This window comes from Anopheles darlingi, chromosome 2, assembly GCF_943734745.1.
Source record: "Anopheles darlingi chromosome 2, idAnoDarlMG_H_01, whole genome shotgun sequence".
Classification (NCBI taxonomy): domain Eukaryota; kingdom Metazoa; phylum Arthropoda; class Insecta; order Diptera; family Culicidae; genus Anopheles; species Anopheles darlingi.
Genome location: NC_064874.1, coordinates 86,901,630 through 86,919,401, shown reverse-complemented (window position 1 = coordinate 86,919,401; position 17,772 = coordinate 86,901,630). Strand labels below are relative to the sequence as shown.

At 47.3% G+C, this 17,772-nt stretch overlaps 3 protein-coding genes across 8 annotated transcripts in view; 1 reads left to right on the top strand and 2 right to left on the bottom strand.

Annotated features, from left to right (window-relative positions):
- LOC125952826 (1-phosphatidylinositol 4,5-bisphosphate phosphodiesterase classes I and II) overlaps positions 1 to 2,689 on the top strand; it is a 69,302-nt gene extending 66,613 nt beyond the window's left edge. For all 6 annotated transcript variants that reach the window (XM_049682556.1, XM_049682554.1, XM_049682555.1 and 3 more), the window contains exon 19: positions 1 to 2,689. This exon is cut by the window's left edge and continues 474 nt beyond it. The gene's annotated coding sequence lies outside the window, so the exon portion shown is untranslated.
- Positions 2,690 to 4,941: 2,252 nt separating this feature from the next.
- LOC125952843 (equilibrative nucleoside transporter 1) lies at positions 4,942 to 7,947 on the bottom strand. Its single transcript, XM_049682577.1, has 3 exons — positions 6,963 to 7,947; positions 6,352 to 6,896; positions 4,942 to 6,283 (listed from the first exon to the last, which is right to left on the bottom strand). The coding sequence occupies exons 1-3, from the start codon at positions 7,576 to 7,578 to the stop codon at positions 5,969 to 5,971; spliced, it is 1,476 nt and encodes a 491-aa protein (XP_049538534.1). The 5' UTR covers positions 7,579 to 7,947; the 3' UTR covers positions 4,942 to 5,968.
- A 986-nt stretch (positions 7,948 to 8,933) lies between these two features.
- LOC125952850 (fibrinogen-like protein 1) lies at positions 8,934 to 10,305 on the bottom strand. The gene is made up of 2 exons (XM_049682585.1): positions 10,171 to 10,305; positions 8,934 to 10,107 (listed from the first exon to the last, which is right to left on the bottom strand). Exons 1-2 carry the CDS (start codon positions 10,249 to 10,251, stop codon positions 9,004 to 9,006), a joined length of 1,185 nt encoding a protein of 394 aa, XP_049538542.1. The 5' UTR covers positions 10,252 to 10,305; the 3' UTR covers positions 8,934 to 9,003.
- Positions 10,306 to 17,772: the final 7,467 nt, after the last annotated feature.

Genomic DNA, 17,772 nt, shown 5'->3' with positions numbered 1-17,772 from the left:
GTTGCGTTTCGTGCGTCATTTCCGAGAGTGAGGGTAGCGGGCTGCCTTTTACTTGTAGTGAAGTGACTTATACAGAAATCTCAATAATGCTCCTTTGGGATACTCGTTTCTTCGTTTTGGTTTTCGTGTCGTGCTGAGGCAGGGCGGTGAGGAATCGAGGACAGGGAAGTCGCAAGACACTGTTGGGAGGGAGTGAAGGTTTAGGGTTAATTAGGTAAAGAGGGAAACGAGGTTGTCGGTTCGTGGTTGTGTGCATATCCTGAACTATATTCTCAATTCTTGAAAACGCACCCTTTTTCAGAGCACGATGATGGGCATGGGTAAACGATCTATTAGATGGGCCGTCCGGCCGGCTAGCTGGCTGGCTGGCTGGTGGAGGCCATTGTGCTCGAATTCCGAATTGGTTCTTTCCTCCTCTAGGCTGAGTGTTGGGTTAGTTACTAAAGCTACTTAGTAGTACAAAAGAGACTTTAATTCGATGGCATTAAGGCAGTGGGAATGGAATTGTTAGGCGAAGTTAGATATACTTCTTTACGGACGGGTAATGTAGTAAACCGTACCCCAGTAGTAGCGCAGTAGTAGATACGTAGGGTATTAGTATTTAGTAAAAGTGTTACCAACCATACCGCAAGTAGAGTAGCTAATAATTGAGAATTTGGTTGCGTTGTGGGTAGCGTCCCCCCCGGGGGACGCAACGGAGTTCGGTCGATGAACGATTTCAAGCTCTTAACTCTTAAGGAATCTCAAACCAGCTAACCCAAGGGTGAAGGATTATATGCATTTGTGCTGTGAGAGGTACGGTTTAGTATTTATTTTTTTCGCACAAAACAACTTAACAAATTCAGCACCAACTACTGTTACCAACCTTACGCGCTCGATTATTATGATTAGTGTTGTGTGATAGCGTGCGGGAACCTCGGGTCCTATTTGTTACTGGAGTTTCTCGGTATCACCAGATCATCCGGTTGTTTCGGTTGTTGTGTTGCTAGCATTAGCTCCTCGATTTCTTCTATTCGCTCTTAAACGGTTAACAGAGTCAGAGTTGGAGGGTTTTGAGTGGCGAGCGTGAACTGGGTCGCTAGGGAGAACAAACATCCCGAACGAGTCCCGACGCCGCACGCACATTGAACATATAGACCATTCCGCATATAGACACGCATATGCGGAACTGGGACTAACAGGACACAGTCAACAGCAACATCACAACTACGCGTTTGTAGTGTTTAGTGTGCCGGCCGGCACGAAGAGGCGGCAAGTATGGATAGGAGCGGTTTGCAGAAACCGATATAGCATAACGGATTAACACACATAAAACAAATGAAATTACACTTACAACATACATACCTACCAGCTGAATGTTAACATTATATCGCAGTGAAAGCCCCTTATTCCATAGCATAGCAGAAAGAGAGAGAGAGTAAGAGAAAATAACATTAACAATCACCATCTCGGTACTCGAGGTACTTGGTATTGCCCTTGGTACTGCATTGGTAGAGATGAGATAGCATGATAGGATCCTGACTACGGGTGTGATGCCAACGGAGAGGGCAGTGTGCAATCTATGGGTCATTAAACAAGTAATTAACAACCGCATCATCCGTTACGATGAGGATGCGCAGCCATATAGGACACAGCATACATCATACCTACATAAACTAAACTTATATATTTATTGATGTAGCGTTAGGCGAGCAGCAGTACCGTTTTATAACTATTGATGTTACGATGTTCCGCCCCGATGTTCGATCGTTCGATCTGCAAACGATCAGCAGGTAGTTTTGCAAATCGTTAATAACCGCAAACCGTTTCACTAGAAGCCAATCTTTCGGCACCCAAACAAAAGGAAGAGAAAGGTACTTACGCGGCAAAGAACGAGGACGAGGAGGAAGAAAGGAAGGATGGATTACAAAGTAACAAAAACTTAAGCAACGCACTATTTGAATTGAATGTTGACCAGCAGATGGAACGGCCTTGCTGTGGCCAATATGCCCTTCGCTTCGGTGGAATTGGTGGAAGTCCCATGCTGGGTCGAAATACTTTGTTAATGTGTGTGGTACTCGTTGTATGTGTGTGTGTGTGTACGTGTGTGTACTTTCTAGTGTACCCTTCTCTCCCCCAGCCCCCCTCGTTGTAGCATGTAAGACTAAACATTGGTAGTTTCTTAGTAGATTCTCGGAATACCCAGAAGCTCGAAAGTAAGCTGTTAAGGAATCAAGTGATAAACCCACCTCCCATTAACGTTAACACACGACACGCGCACACGCAGCAGCAGCAGCAGCGGCAGTCACGTCAGCAAAGGTCCTTCGAAGCGAGGGAACTCTAGGAGCAGAACGTTTGTAGATAGTGCAGCACGCACCACTGTAGAACGCATATACGTGTGCGCGTCTGCTCGTGTTTAAGTGTGTTTCTAGGACATCTTCTAGTTAGTTGTTGAGAAAAATTATACAACTCTCCTCCCCCCAACAAAACCAAACAGCAACACACGCAAGGGAGTGGAGAAGGGGTAACCGCTAAACTTTGGGGTGACCGCTTAACAATCACCATTTGAACACTCACACCCCTCTCACTCATTAACACCCCTGAGATTTCATTGGAGAAGGCGAAGCAGCATAATGGCGTGTCGTGTCGTGTGTTAGTGGATTTCGTATTGGGTTGTGTTTTAATAAATGTGTTTTTTCTTCATTTTTTACGTAGGTTTTTATGTTTCCTTCAACTGTGTTCATAATTTCATTTCCTGTTTGTTGATTGGTTTTGTTTTCATTTTCGTTTTTGGCGGTTTCTATCACGGTTTCACGTTGCTTTGTATTGGATAAACGAAGACAATCAATGACGAGCCACTGTCATCTTATGAGAAAGCTAGCAGGCATGAGGGTTCCTTCTTCTTAATTTTCATCTCAATTCAATCTCTACGCTAGCTGTCCCAGGTTTCCAGTTCCCTTATCCATCTCATATTTTACGTTACTAACACGCGATTGTTAAAAGAGCCCCCTCCTCTACCATCAAAAGGGATTAGGGGTCTAGCCCCGAAATGGTAGCAGAGAAAAAAAAACACTACACTACACTTTCTATCTCTATGTGCCTTGTACGTTATAATACGACAAAATGATGTTGATGTTGAACTGGGACAAACACTACAAAGCAAACAAACCAAACTCAATCGTTTAATCACCACTACTCTCTTCCTGTTCTCTCCTTGTAACCGCGGAGATGGAGACGAGGGTGGCGCGGTGCACTTATCAACAAAATTGCGCTGCCAGTGCTATCTGTTTGATACAACGGATGGGGGTGGTGACGAATATTTGCGATAGGAAAACTCGCGATTCAAAACTAAAAATGAGGGCGCCCTTAAATGATTTTGTTTTAGTAGGAGTTAGGGTGAGAGAAGGCGAGGAATCAAAACACCACATAATTGTTACTAAAATGTTTCGGCAAAATACTCATCACCACATCCAGATCATCTTCTCATCTTGCGAAACCAATATATCATTCTTATCATCGCTCGCCACATCATTCAGCCAACGTACTAGCCGAGGAGCTCGGGCTCGGGCGAGAAGCAGGACCTCGGTGGCTTTAACGAAAGGAAAAAAAAAAGAAATTACACAAAAATATTGTACCCCCTTTTTCGACTGATACACTTTCGATGCTAATCCCTTTCCGTTTTTTGTTTTTCGGCAGCCTCGAGTAGTGCCGAGTGCACGCGGGGATCTCTTGTACATTTACCGGGAGCTACCGGACGGATAAACCGTCGGTACCCGAAGGAAACAACAGTATCTTATTGTGACACACAGATGCGTGATTGTTGAACGTAGAGCGCGATCTCTCGGCGCGACCAGACCAGACTCTGCGCCTGCTTTGTTGGGTCCCTTCTGTCTTGGCGATCACGATTGCACGATCCCATGATGGGGCTCAATAGGCGGCGGTGGTGATTGTGGTCTTGGCGATGAGATAATGTGTCTCTTCTTCCTATCACTTTTGTAGGATTAATTCAGTCGCGACTAAATGGCGAATTCTGTGCGACACTTCGACTTCTGCGGTGAGCCCCCGCTCGGCCGACGCTCCACGGTGTATCTTATGAAGTTGGAGCTCCTGCAGGGCGAACAGCAGCAACCAGATACACTATTGATTATACCTATCAAACTTAAGATGTTGCCAAGAACGTTCACACAGAAAACTTGTATCGTCGTCGTTGTCGTGCAGCAAGCGAATTTCGGGGTTCGGAGGGACGGTGCGAATGCCGCACGAAAGCAAGCACCACCTAAGACACACTATCTTACTATTAATGTGTACCGATAGTAAAGTGGAGCGGATATAACTATAGTGTATAGTGTAGGATTTGGACAATTTGGACAAAGCAAAAGCCATCCGGTATTCCGTGAGTAGAAGCAGAATGCGATTTTATGTGGGCAAAACGTGGGCAAATTTAGGAGGACGTGTGACTTGGACAAGCAATGGACGACGCAAACACAGGCGGCCGGATTTCGGTGGTGGATACAATCCAAAGTATCGGAGACCAGAGAGAGCCACTGGTCTTTGAGTCTTTGCAAATGAAGGCATTAGGTAACAGCAGGTGATTAAGTGATTAACTCCAAGACAGAACAGAAATCATGCGTGAAAGAGAAAGGGAGAGAGAGCGAGAACGAGAGAGCCTTTCAAAGGACTACCCACCTCGGAAGCATAACACAGATCGTCCGGAACGTGCGTGTGGTTTCAGGAATGGAACGATGCGTCATGTCCGTTCGGAAGAATACACGGAATACTGAACCCCTATTCCCACGGCCCCCCTAACCCCTCGTCTCTTCCTCTCTTCTTCCCCAGAAGCAGATGTTGTTGTGAAGAAAAATAAAGAAACCACAGAACCACTGAAAAGAACGTGTAGAATTAACGCTAATTGCCCCTCTATACCGAAGACAAAGAAGCCGACGATGACGATGATGACGACGATTCTACGGATCATTGCACTTGAAATCGATTCAGTGGATCACCTCACTTCTCCACGGGGCGCGTGCATAAACGCTAGGCCGTGCGCATCATTATCGCTGTTTTCTAGCACCCTGCAAGTGTCTTATCAAAACGCGGCCGAGAGCGCGACCTGGACTCTCGTGATGCGGGTCAAATAACGGCGTTAGAAGTCGGTCATGGGCAACCACCGCACCGTCTGCACAATCTTGCAACGACTGACAAGTCGACAGGGCGAAAGTCGATCGCCAATTAACGGGGCTACGGTGGTTTGTTTACTACCGAGAGGGAGAGAGAGCTCGATCACGTTTTTTATTGCGTCAGCGGCGCCCATTATGCAGTGTATAATGCTTACAATGATTATGTGAGTACTATCTCTACGCTATGCTACTGTTTTATCACGCATCGCACGAACTTCGGTCCCTGTAATCTAGTGGGATCTCCCTACACCACAAGCACCATAAGATGGATGGCATAGCTTCTTTCTCTCTGGCTCCAATAGTGGCGGTGGATTGCGATAAGTATCTTACGCGCGTACAATATCCGATACGTATATAGATATATATAGTGAGGCACCTACCCTCTAGTGGCCTTTCGAGGCGGCATATCATATGCTTTAAAGTGTAAAAACCAAAAACGCGAAAAATGAGGAATATTATCACCGTGATAAATGTGCCGGTGACGGATAACAGTTAACAAGTTTGTCATTTTAACGTTAGTAACCCTCTGTCAATGGCTCTCTCCGTTTGCATAGATTTTAAGCGGCCCAAAAACGGTGGGTCCGCGAGTCTTTTGATTTCAACAACGACCACGACGACGACGACTACCATAAGGACTACCGTACGTATGTGTAAATATAAATTTATCTAAATAGTCTGTAAACTACCCGCTACCACCATTAGCTAAGGAGGGGCTTCGTTTCGACGATTTTTGGTCCTGTAGATGCTGCGATGCGGTGGAATCGTGCGTTGCGGATGCGTTAAACACTCGCCACCGACCGCGGAAAGCTGTATCACTTGATCCACTCGATGATCATGAGACTGATGGCGGATCCACACGCCAGCCCGATACCGAGGAAGGCGGCCATCATCGAAGAAGCCATTTCCTTCTCGTACGGTTCGACCGATCGTGGTGCACCGATTAGGGCCACGTTGGCCAGATAGCCGTTCGACAGCGCAAACGCAGCCATCAGCACGGTGAAGATGTAATCGGAATGAATCAATACCGGAAAGTTGTGATGCTGCGTTATGTTACAGAGCAGCATCGCCGGTACGAACGCGATCCTCGCGATCGTCAGCAATCCAATCAGCAGCGCATTGTTCGACGGCTACAGAGAGAGAGGGAGGAAAAAGGAATTAGTGCACTGTCACTGATAAGCTTTGAAGGCGGATTTACCCATTCGAAGAGGCCAGCAAATACGCGCCCCAGATAGTCGCCCGTGTTGAAGAGAAGATAGTTGACGACGGGCAGGAAGTACACGTCGTTCCACGGTCGGCCATGGTTCTGAGACCCAACCAGCACCGTCACAGCCGGATAGATCGAGAGGGTCGTAACGAAGATCAGCCACTCGGAGAATCCATACAGCCAGATCTTGCGTAGTACCACCGGGAAGCGTGGTTCGAGACGCGGACAAAGGTCACGTGCAGTCGGGTCCGCCTCGAGTGAGCTCTTCATGAGGGTGGCCGAGGTGTGGTACCGGAAGAAGAGCGTCTTGGACATCACGATGTAGAGGATCTGGGACAGCAGTAGAACCACACAGCCGATAATGAAAAACACGAATGCCGTCGTGACCGGATTGCTGGCGAAGGTAAGTGCAATGATGTCGGCGATTGCCGAGAAAATACCACCGAGTGCCTGTCCACTGACGGCGGCCGTCATGTAGTGGGCACTAAACTGACCCGCAATACCGAACAGACCTCCGGTTAGGATGGCCGAGAAACCTACAGAAAAAAGAAAACGATAGTTCAATCAAGGCATGACGCATACGCCCTCCAGGAAAGACTCACTATTGATCACGACGACGGTGAGCATCGTCAGGTTGAAGAAGTCGTCCTGCCAACTATCGGTATCAACGCGTACCAGCGCCGTCGTGCCCATCATGATGAGCAGCATTAGTACGAGCGATCCGTTCATACGCAAGCTGAGCGGTATCCGGTGGCCAACGCAAGCGTTCAGTATGAGAAACACGACACCCGGAACGGCCGCCGCGATGCTCAGATCCGACTGGAACTCGAGCTGACGCGGCGTCATCGAGGAAGTGTCGTTGGAGGACACGTTCCGGAACTTGTACTGCCAGTACTCCTCGGCGGTGACGAAGAAATTCCACGGAACCATCGTCGTCATGCCCATCAGGTAGAAAACTGCGTAGGTAAAGTTGTACTTGTCGGACGGAGCGATCCGGTTGCCCGATCCGACGATGCGCGTTTCCGCTGTCGTCGTCGTTGAGATGCTGCTGGCGCTGGCCTGGGAGCGGTCCTTGGCTAGCTGGATGGCTGGAATGTTGCTGGTCGAGGCATTTATCGATCCGGCATAGTTGTCGTCCAGGAACGTGTCGTCACTGTCGCCCGTCTCACGGTCATCCGTGTCCTGTAACAGGGGCCGCGAATTCGTTGCATAATCCATCCTTGCCTGCCCGCTCGTTGTTTGCTCGTTCGTTGATTTGCGTTTATCTAGGGCTTCTTCTGCACTACTTCCCGGGATCGATCACTACATCGCCACAAGAGCGATCCGCAGCACAAAGAGAACGCGCGCGCGACGACTCGTTAAACCACCGTCGAGTTTATGGGCTGCAGCTGGTGCTGGTGCTACATCGCCGATTGTGTCAGCTGATAACACGGAGCGGGGAACGGAAGGGACTGGGTGGGCGCACGCAACAACGCACAATTATGCGGGCCGATCTCACTACACAAAGAGGGGGTGGTGGTGATAATTGTATGAGAAAGAACAGAAAATTCACGGAACGAGGAAGAAAATCAATTTTTGTTTACTCTGGGCCGATTTGACAGCTGGAACAGCTAAGCGGTGGCTAGACGTAGCGCGCCCGCGAAACTATCAAACTTTCACATCGGCAGATTTCTGGTCAAAAATAAATTAAAATTTATGGTGTTGTGTGTGAACCTGACGAGCATTTTTTTCATGCCGAAAATTTTTTCTCAAATAAAACATGCTCCGTGCCTGATGGAGGCGCCAAGGCAACCGCAGGCTAAGCAACACTTCCAGTTTTTCTAATAGCATCCACGAGCAACTTTACTGCAATTAGAGCCATGTAGATGTGTCCAATGCATCATTGCGCCTTTGCTTATCTGCTGAACTACACTCTTATCTTTCGATTTCCCGAATCAGCAAAAAATATCTCAATCGAAATAGAATAATTTGCAAATGCGTTTCTCAACAAGGATGACGGGCCTTTGGAGAAACACTTCCCGCTTTTTGGTCCATCTCAATTCAAGCTACCTTAAATTGCAAGAGTTTGTGGCACATTGTCCTAAAAGCGGCAGCAGCCACCACGTGATTTATATGGAGCGGCTAATATTTCCCATCCGACCTTGTGTGAGGCGCGGTTTCCTGGGAATACAAGCGAATGTGCTTCGAACATTTTCCCCGAGAGGGTGCTAGTATCGCCGGAAACTTGCGGGAAATCTGGAAAATTGGATTCTTGATTTTATATTAACTTATCATCGATTTTTTCTCCCATTCCAGCGTACGTATGTGTATGATGGTGCGCCAATCTTTAGGCATTTTTCCTGATCATTTCAACCTTTTTTAAGTGTAACATTGGCTCGTTCAAGCGGTAGCGTTTGTTACACGAAACCGTCATCATTAAGCAATTAACGCTTTTTTTATTTATTAATGATACATTTATTTTTTAATAGGACGCATATTTGTGCTTGGATGTAAGAAGCGGATTGCTTGTTTGTTTCTAAATATACCGTTTTAGGTAATTTAAGTAAGTTATGTTGGTGGTTAGGTGGTAGTTTATTTTATGTCTAACAAACGAATAACGTGCAGTAGTTCGTTAAACTTGTTGGAAATTATTCTCGTTGTATTTTAGTTCACTGGACGAATCATCATTCGAGAATAGCTTAGCCCTCGCAAATCATTGTTGAAATCATACCAGGCGATTATGGATATTCCTTTTGCCCTTACTTTTCGATACAGTCCGTTTAAAAACCCATTGTAGCAATCAGTGAACCACCATCCTCCAGCACAGATTTGGGCACAGTTCGCATCATCACGAACATCGTTATCTTTATCTGGAGTTGAAAACTTCATTCCTTTGTGATATCTCAGTGAATTTCCTGCCGTGCCACTATGAGTCCCCAGAGTTGTCATACGATAACTCTCGCTTTCGCTGCCGATTGCGAATGAGCTGTATTTAGCATATTTGTAGTTATTCTGAAAGTCCTTCATCTCGACCAACAACTCATAAGTATGCTCTTTTGTCAACTGATAAACCTTTTCGAGACCAAGCCAGTGCTCACCTTCGACATCGCCGAATCCATTTCGATAGTCGGTCCAGTTGCGATTGAAGCTCAGAGATCCGTTGAAACGATGCTGAATTACCATCCATCCGCCACCAAACTTTTCCTCTTCACAATATGCAGAAAAGGGTGAGGATGATGCTGTGGGACTGATATTATACTTTCCGGACGTTTTCACGAGCGCCTTTCCACAGGACCGATATGATGGTTTATAAAAAACCAATAACACATTATGCTGCTCCTTATTCCCGCGATTGACTTGCTCTGTATCGTTCCCCCCTGACGATTCCTTGCTTTTCGATTCTGCTTGTTGGTTGGATAATGACTGGTACTTCATTATGTATGCGATTATTTCTTGGAATTCTGTGCGCCATTTCAAAAATTCAATACGATCATTTGCTACGTCCTTCCTTTGCTGTTGGGCTTCTTGCTGTAAGGTAATCAGAGCTTTAAGAATTTTCTCTCGTTGAGCACATCTTGCAGGTACGATCGTTTTGTTGGTCTCTGCGTGCCATTTCGTTTCGTGCTGTTGATCGCTTGCTACTTTCGACCCTTCGATTTGATTTTGAGTCTCACGCTGTATCTTGCTCAACAGTTCGAGAATCTGCCTAAGATGGTTTTGATTTTCTTTAAAGGTCTTCTGTTGGTTACGCACTTCTTCTCTTAATTCCTGTAACATGTGACATAGGGTGTTAGGAATGTTAAAAAGTATCACCATAACACACTTAGTTACCTCTATTAGCGATACGTTGAGAAAGCAGCTCACTTGCCCTGCCACTAAAATCACGACTATACCACAAACTAAACGTTCCATGATTGAGAAACACTTTGCACAACAATATTATAACATGTCTTGCTTGGGTCAGGGTCGCACTGGTACGCAAATCATCGCGTATAACTCTTATAAGTCTTTTCACAACTATGATGCTTCTGAAATATGATTCATGGAAATTCCCCCACGAACATCCGCGGGAATGAGTGAGTTATCTGAAATGTTCCCATAATTGTACGCAAAGCGATAACTCAATCTTTCAACTCAAAACAGGAAACAACAATGCCTGTCACTATGAGTTTCTATGATTATAACGTTTCTATGAGTAGTTCTCAACGATCACGTGTTGGGTGTTTTGGTTGGCTCATTATTATTAATAGAACAAGTACGAATCTGATATATTTAGAAAAGAACATCTGAAAAGGAAAAGTCATATTGAAATAACCCTTGTAAAAGCAACAGCTTATCTGTTTTCTTCGAACCAAAAAACAAAAGTCCACCTGAAGTCTTTGGCAGTCAACTCGAACGTCACTACATATTAAGGTTGTGAAGAGATGCTGCTAAAACTTCGCATCGACCTCAACAGATGAGCAAAGGACTCGAGCATGAATCATTAATGCAGCGAACTTGTAGCATCCCCTACCCGCCCCATTCACACACCTTTTCCCTTTCCGTCGTGGTCAACAATAAACAAAAGAAAGTTGAACGAGATAAGTCCTTCCACCGACGTCAACCGTCAGCATCGACCGGAGTGAAGTAGATAATCTCCAAAGACGGCGAGGGCAGCAGGCAGAGCCGTAGCAGCAGCAGCAGCTCAACTTCGACGAATTGATATCTGATGCCGTTTTCAACTGCCATCCATCCACCTTCCACCGCGCCACACGACTCCCGTTCGGAAGTACACCCCATAAAGCACCTTCTTCATCTCGGAGCCCGCCCGGTCAACCCGTTACGGTGTGAGTTTGCGAAGCATTGTCACCGATTCTTTCCAACTTATTTGGCAGCCCGGCAGGGACCAGGCGGCACCGAGCGAAGAGATCACGAGTGGATTCGATTAAACGGAATCGCGATGCTTGCAAACAAGTGGTAATAAATAAAAGTTCTGCCACCAGCTACCGTCGAGTGGCCGAGCTGGCGAGAAGAAGGAAGAAGAAAACGGGTAGGGGTTTCATCGGGGTAATAAATTTAAGTTTCTTCCCATTCATCTACAACTTGTCTCTCGCGGGAGCATCGCTCCTGGTTCGGGGTTGTCCTGTTGTCCTTTATCCTTTCTTCTTCTTCTTCGGTTGCGCTCTCCAAGGGGCGGCACGATGCAATTGAATTCCCGATGCCGATTCAATGCACACTACTCCGTGTCTCCGGTGGTGGCGGATAGCCATGCTTCTTGGCACACTTCGATGGACAACTTCTATGGGAAGTCCTCGAAAGGGACTGCCATTTTTTCTTCTTCCGCGACAGCTTCCGTGCCGAGTGCGTGTGACCGCCGGGTCTGCGCGCCCTTTGGCGCATTGTCTGAGGGGGCGTTCTTCGGCGTGTGGGAGAAAAACTTTTCCAAACTCACCCCGCACCGTTTGCCTTTTGTTTCCGATCAGTTCTTCGAGCGTCAGATGTCGTTGCAATGCGCTCGGTGGCAGTGGCAGTGGCGGTAGTAGGTTGAAGAGTTTGCCCGATTCAAATTGATGTGCTGCATCCTTCCTTCAGCTCGGTCTCGTGCTGGCAGGCTGACACCCGGCGATGCGATCCCGTGCCGGCGGGATCCCATTCCCGGTCCCGTTTTATTCATTTCATTTTGACATGAAATATTGAACGAGCGCGGAGCGGTGCGCGCATTCCAGGCAGCTGTCTGCAGAGCTGCGAGGAACGCAGAACCGCGTAACGTCCATCTGACGCCTCGTTCGCTCGCTCTATTTTTTACGAATTTTTCATTCACTTAACTCAGTTTCACTGCTCTGTCTTACTCATGCTGCCAATTTTCCCTGTCAAATGAGAATTGCATTACGATCATGCAAAGTGAAATGGGAGAGAGTCCAACGCGGAGGGTGGTGATGGATATTGAATCCCCCGCAGGGCGACTGCGGAGCGTGTATTTCAGTTGGTATATTATGTTGGAGCTCGCTTCTGACACGTTGAGCTAGTCCAGTGACTGTATCATTCACACCGAAAACCCCTTCGAATACAAGAAGGAAACGTGCTACTGTATAATTTGAGCGGTCAGGCAATATGTGTTTCCATCATTAAAATCTCAACACCAGAAAATAGTAGGAGCTTCTATAGCACACCATGCTTTTGGTGCTCTTATGGTAACCGGTTCGCGACTTACAGCAAGCAATCAAAGTTGGCTTGGAACCTTGGTTCGTCCATGTACGACCACAACGAACCCGCTCATGAATTCGAAACACATTCCAGGCTCAACAAGGCGACCGCCGAGCGAAAGATCGTAAAGATAAGGATCGTTTAGTGTGGTGGTTGTGGTGGTTGAAGTTGCCCCTTGTTGGGCTGCTAGTGATCCACAACTGGTTGGTTGGTGGGTTCCAAAATTGATATTGCGATAGCTTAAACTGTCTGAGGATTATGTTTCGAGCCGGTAGCGCGAACGCGACCCGTTACCTTTGGCACCGTGGAATGTGTCGTGGAAAAATTGAAAATAAAATTTTAAAACCCGCGTCCCTCCCTTCCTGCAACAGGGCGCAACAAACAGTAAAACCTAGACGAGACCAGAGGCCATGTCTTAAATGTTTTATTACCTTTTCCTACATTCATGTGAATGAGACCGGATGAGTACGGGCGCACCGTCCCGGGGGGTGCGATTCAACTTTGCGATTTTATGATCGCCAACACCACTAGAGCACCGTTTTTGGCAGTGGCAGGAGCTCCTCACTAATCCTGGCCCTTGTAAGATTCCAAAACGTTCGCGCCACACAACAGGATACCGCTCCGTTACGTCTTGGTAGCTGGTCCGTTGTGCTTATTAGTCCCTCGTCGACGGTTATCTGGCCGGGGGTAGCGAGGGGCAACACAACGTTCCCGTTGTGGACTACCATGACCTGCCTTCCGTAAGGGCCGTAAAGGAATACGGTTCCCCGGGTGGTTTGGGTGAAGACCAAAGTTTCGGGTCTAAAACCACCTACCGTTCGACACGGTTTTATGATTCAATCGCATCGCGTTTCCGTGAACTAATCAGAAACATGTCAGAGGTTACTGTCGATGGTTTTAGGGGGGTTGTCGATGGTGGATAGGCCGTGGGTAGGACAGGGTAGGGCATGGATTCAAGCTGTTTCACGGTGGGAAATCCTCGTATTGGGTGATTTCGTCGAAATTCTAAACAATCTAATTAACGCTCGGAAGTCTCCCCGTTTGTAGGCTTCAGACCCGAAAGGTCTAATTAGCCTTGGTGGATCACCTAATCAAGGAACACGTTACGGTGGAAAAGGGGCCGAACGAAAGCGAAATACGTATGATTAGAATTACGATTATGGCTTCAACGTCTTATCAAGAGGCTTAAGTATAAAGCGGGCCTTAGCTAATCGAGCGTTACACTTAACGACGGTTCAGGCAAAGGCCAGGTTCTGGTGAACGGATACATCACACACACGAAATTCGACCACGATTCACGCTTCACACGAAGCGAAAGTTTCTATTCTAATATGTTTATCTTGGTTTGCAGCAACTAGTCATCATTGGTTCCATTGCTTTCTTCCTTAGAGAGAAGAAGAAGGGGCAAGCAAGAAGTAGCGATGGTGGTCAAAGTTTTATAATAGATTAAGACTGCTGGACCATAAAGTTCGGGAGCCTTTCTTGCCTCAGTTAGCGTGCTAGAAAGAGAGACTATGTGTGTGTGTGTGTGCTTCAAAAGACTTGTTCCAAAAGATGCTGTTCTTCTGTTCCGTGTGGTGTCGGTTGGATGGAGAAAATTTGCTCACTTATCCCGGTACTTAGAGACCGAGTTCAGGCACCGAGCTGGCTCTCTGTGTGAGATCTTAAGCTTCCCCCTTTCGCCCACTGTTTTCGGTCTTTGGACCACAAATGAGCTGCAGTTAAGGAAGAGGAGTAGAAGGAGGAGGGACGAACGGACCCGACCGTTAGTCCGGATTTGCATTGCACGCGTTAATGATTTCTCCATCGTACGGAGGCCTTCGAAAGTGAGGTTAGGTGCGAAGTTTTAATGCCTGGGATTTAAAGTGGGTCGCTTTACGTACCGGTACGTACGTTCCCAGTTAGTTCGGAGTCAGAAGACACAGCACTGCTCATCTGCATCTGGTTGGGTTGGGTTGGTCAACAACAACCGATTGCATGGATGAGTAATGCCGGTTACTCATCTCTAAGCTGGCTATGCTTTTAGTGTTTATCCGTTTTATCACTTAGCACCAGTGCACTCATTAGTTGTTTGTTCGGCCGTGGCAAAATTATGTATTCCTTGCCCTAACCCCAAACCGCGTTCTTTTCAAACTATAATCCCATTTCTTGGACATCCATTAACCCGAAGTGAACGTACATTGCTGTTGGCACATCTTAGGAGCGCTCCTCCAACAACACCAACGAGAGGACTGCTTCTTACAAAAGGACCCTTTTTCAGTTCATCTCAAAACTTCCAAGCGGCTTGGGCCAAGCTGAAAGAACTTCCCAGTTTGCTTAATCCAATTTTGTGCAAGCTTAACAGAGAGAACGAGAGAGAGAGAAAGAGAGAGAGAGAGAACAGGGGTGAATGCATTCTTCCCTAATGCACCCGGGTGTCCCACAGCAACTATGGGATGCTGCCGTTGAGCTGAAGTGCTGATTTGAAAAGTTCGAAAATTTGAAACGACTTTGAATGGCTGCACAAAAAAAAACGGACAGTCGTCGGAGTGCCGGTGGTTGAACAGCATAAATGAACCTCGAATCGAACACATCACCACCGCTCACCATGCAGGTCACCTCAGAAGAAAGGATGCTAGCAAGCAAGCATATAAAAACAGACTCGAAACTCCGACGCTGCGCAGGATGTGCACTTGATTTTAATATCGTCTGTCGATGTCGATGTGGCCTGTCTATGGCCTGCCAGCGGTGCCAGCGCGCACGGAGCCGTTGCGATCACGGTGCATTATTGGAAATTTCGCTCCCAGAACGCTGGCTGGCAGGGAAAGGATTATACCGCGCTCTCGATGATCGAACACTCCTCGCGGTGGCGGCAGTGGCCCCGTGTGGTGGAAACGAGATCAAAAGGAGAAACCTTCTTAACTCGTCGGCGGTGAAGTGCGACTCGCGCGGGAATGATATGAGCCCCCCCTCCTTTTTTTATGCATTTGGTTTCCTGAGAACTCGAATCGAGAGCCAGCGCCACTGGAAATTGAATGAAACTTGTTTCCCATACATTCTGATGCCCGTGGTTCCGGGGTTCCGGCTGCCTAGCAATCGTGGCCAGCTCGTGCAAACCGTGTTTCATTAAGTCCTTATTGCTTTTCGAGCCTTTTTTCCATTCCCGTTGCTCGCTAGCCGGTGAGAGCGCTCACCGATGTTCGATCATTTCGCAATGCAAAAATGATTTCAATGTGCCCTTCGAAGGCCTCTCGCATCCCGTACCTCCACCGCACTCTTGTTAGGTTGTTTCAAGTTTTCCAATCCGGTCTGATAGTCGTAGGTGGAGAGGGGGGCTTTATTCGATTGCATTTTTGTGCATTTGATTGGCAAAACTGTGCTTTGTTGCGCGGGAAAGTTATATTTTCTATTTAATTACGCTGCTGCGCGAGTTGGCGAGTTTTCTCTTTCGTGGTTTCGTGGCAAGCTCGCATTTTCAATTTGTTCCACGTTATTGTAGCAATGAGCGGGGATGAGGGAAATGGAAGCTGGAGGATAGGAGATAGCCTGCTGCTGCTGCTGCTGCTGCTGCTGCTCGAAAAGCTGCTATATTCAATCGTGCTTCGCTGAAGTGTATGCGGTATTGAATTCGTTTATTATGTTTTCGCAACAGAAGAATTTCATGCACACACGCATTAACAGTACGTTTGAATCGTTGAATTTGAAATTTGAAAGCAGTAGCCGAACAATTAATGCTCCAACCGATTGTATGCTTTTTCGTTGAAGAAAAACAAATTTCCTTCCCCCGGAATAGAGGATTCATGTTCCGAGGAATGTTCGAACAACGGAGGATTTGCAATAAACGGGAAAATACCGTATTATATACGAGGCACCTTCAAGGGCAACCAGCCTGCCATTAGAAGCAGAAGTCAAGTAATTGCCATCTCAGAGCCCACACCGACGCCATACCGTGCCATGATATCGGTATCGTTGCAGAGGCTTCTCTTCTTGATTCGATCTTATGCCAGCGTATGTGGTTCTAATACCAGGTAAAGAGCCAGCGAGCGAAGCACACAGCGTGACTGCGTGAATAACAAGCAATCAAATGGGAATGAATCGTGCCACGCGAAACGTGTGCACTCAAATACAGTAACCGATTCCGAACCCGCTGCTAGATGGCTTCCTAGTTAGAAGAAGGTAAAGAAGCTGCGTGGCAACATGCAGAGCAAAACCAATTTCCATTCCACTCGGCACAAACTGTGCTCTGCGATTGCGGCAGGAGGAGAAGAAGACCAACCCCCTGGGGTGTGTAGGGGGGGATTCTTCCAGAATTGTGAAGTAAAATGGCGACAAAAATAATTAGACCCGAGGAAACCGGCAAACAGGAGTCATGATTTGTGACAGTTTCTAAAATTGCAATTCCGTTGTATCGAAAGCAATATCCCTTGGAAGAGGCGGTCTCCCGGGGGAGCTTCTCTGTAGGGTCTGACAGGTTGGAGTGTACCACGAGACCAAGAGGTAGAATGTCATCGCGCCGCGCGATGCCTGCTGCGAATCGAAACAAACAAATGAGTCTGTCAGAAGTGATGACGAGCGAATTTTCTTCAACTGTCACACTCGTCACACACACACACACCGACCCAGGCGTGTCGCGAAATGAGAATTTTAAGAAAACGTGAAGCAGAGATAGAGAGGGACATAGCGAAGGCGAGGAAAATCTTTGGGAAAATCAGTACGGTGTATCCGGGAGCCAGCGAAGGAAAATGAAAGTTGCTTTCTATTCAAAAACTCGCAATTGCCACGACCGCGAACCCCTCAGTCACCATCGCCTGCTAGCCACTAGAGCTCGAAACATGGTGACTCCGTGGACAGTAGTAATTTTTCCGCTTTGTTGAAGCTCCTGATTTTCCCTCGACTGCCGCCGGCGCGATGCCCTTTCCCTCTGCGGCGGCGGCCCAGTGGAAGTAATCAGTTTGAGTTTGATGGAGTAGATGACTCGCAAAGAATTGTTCAAGTGTGCGGTCTCTCTGCGAGGGGGGAAGGGAGGAGAGCGGACGAAGGCTTCGTGGTTGAAATTGCTGCCCGTCGTAGGAATGGACGCCGGCACCGAAAGGCATGGAATGTCCTTCCATCAAATGTAAATCCCCGATGTAATGGTGCGGTTCGGTGCGGTGCTCGCGGAGTGGAGCTTTTATTTGCTGTAGCAAATTGAAATTGGGTTTTTTTTTTCGTCGTTTTTATCGAAGGAAAGCGCGAGCACGATTTGGACTGTTACTGTCAGTAGGTGGTCCT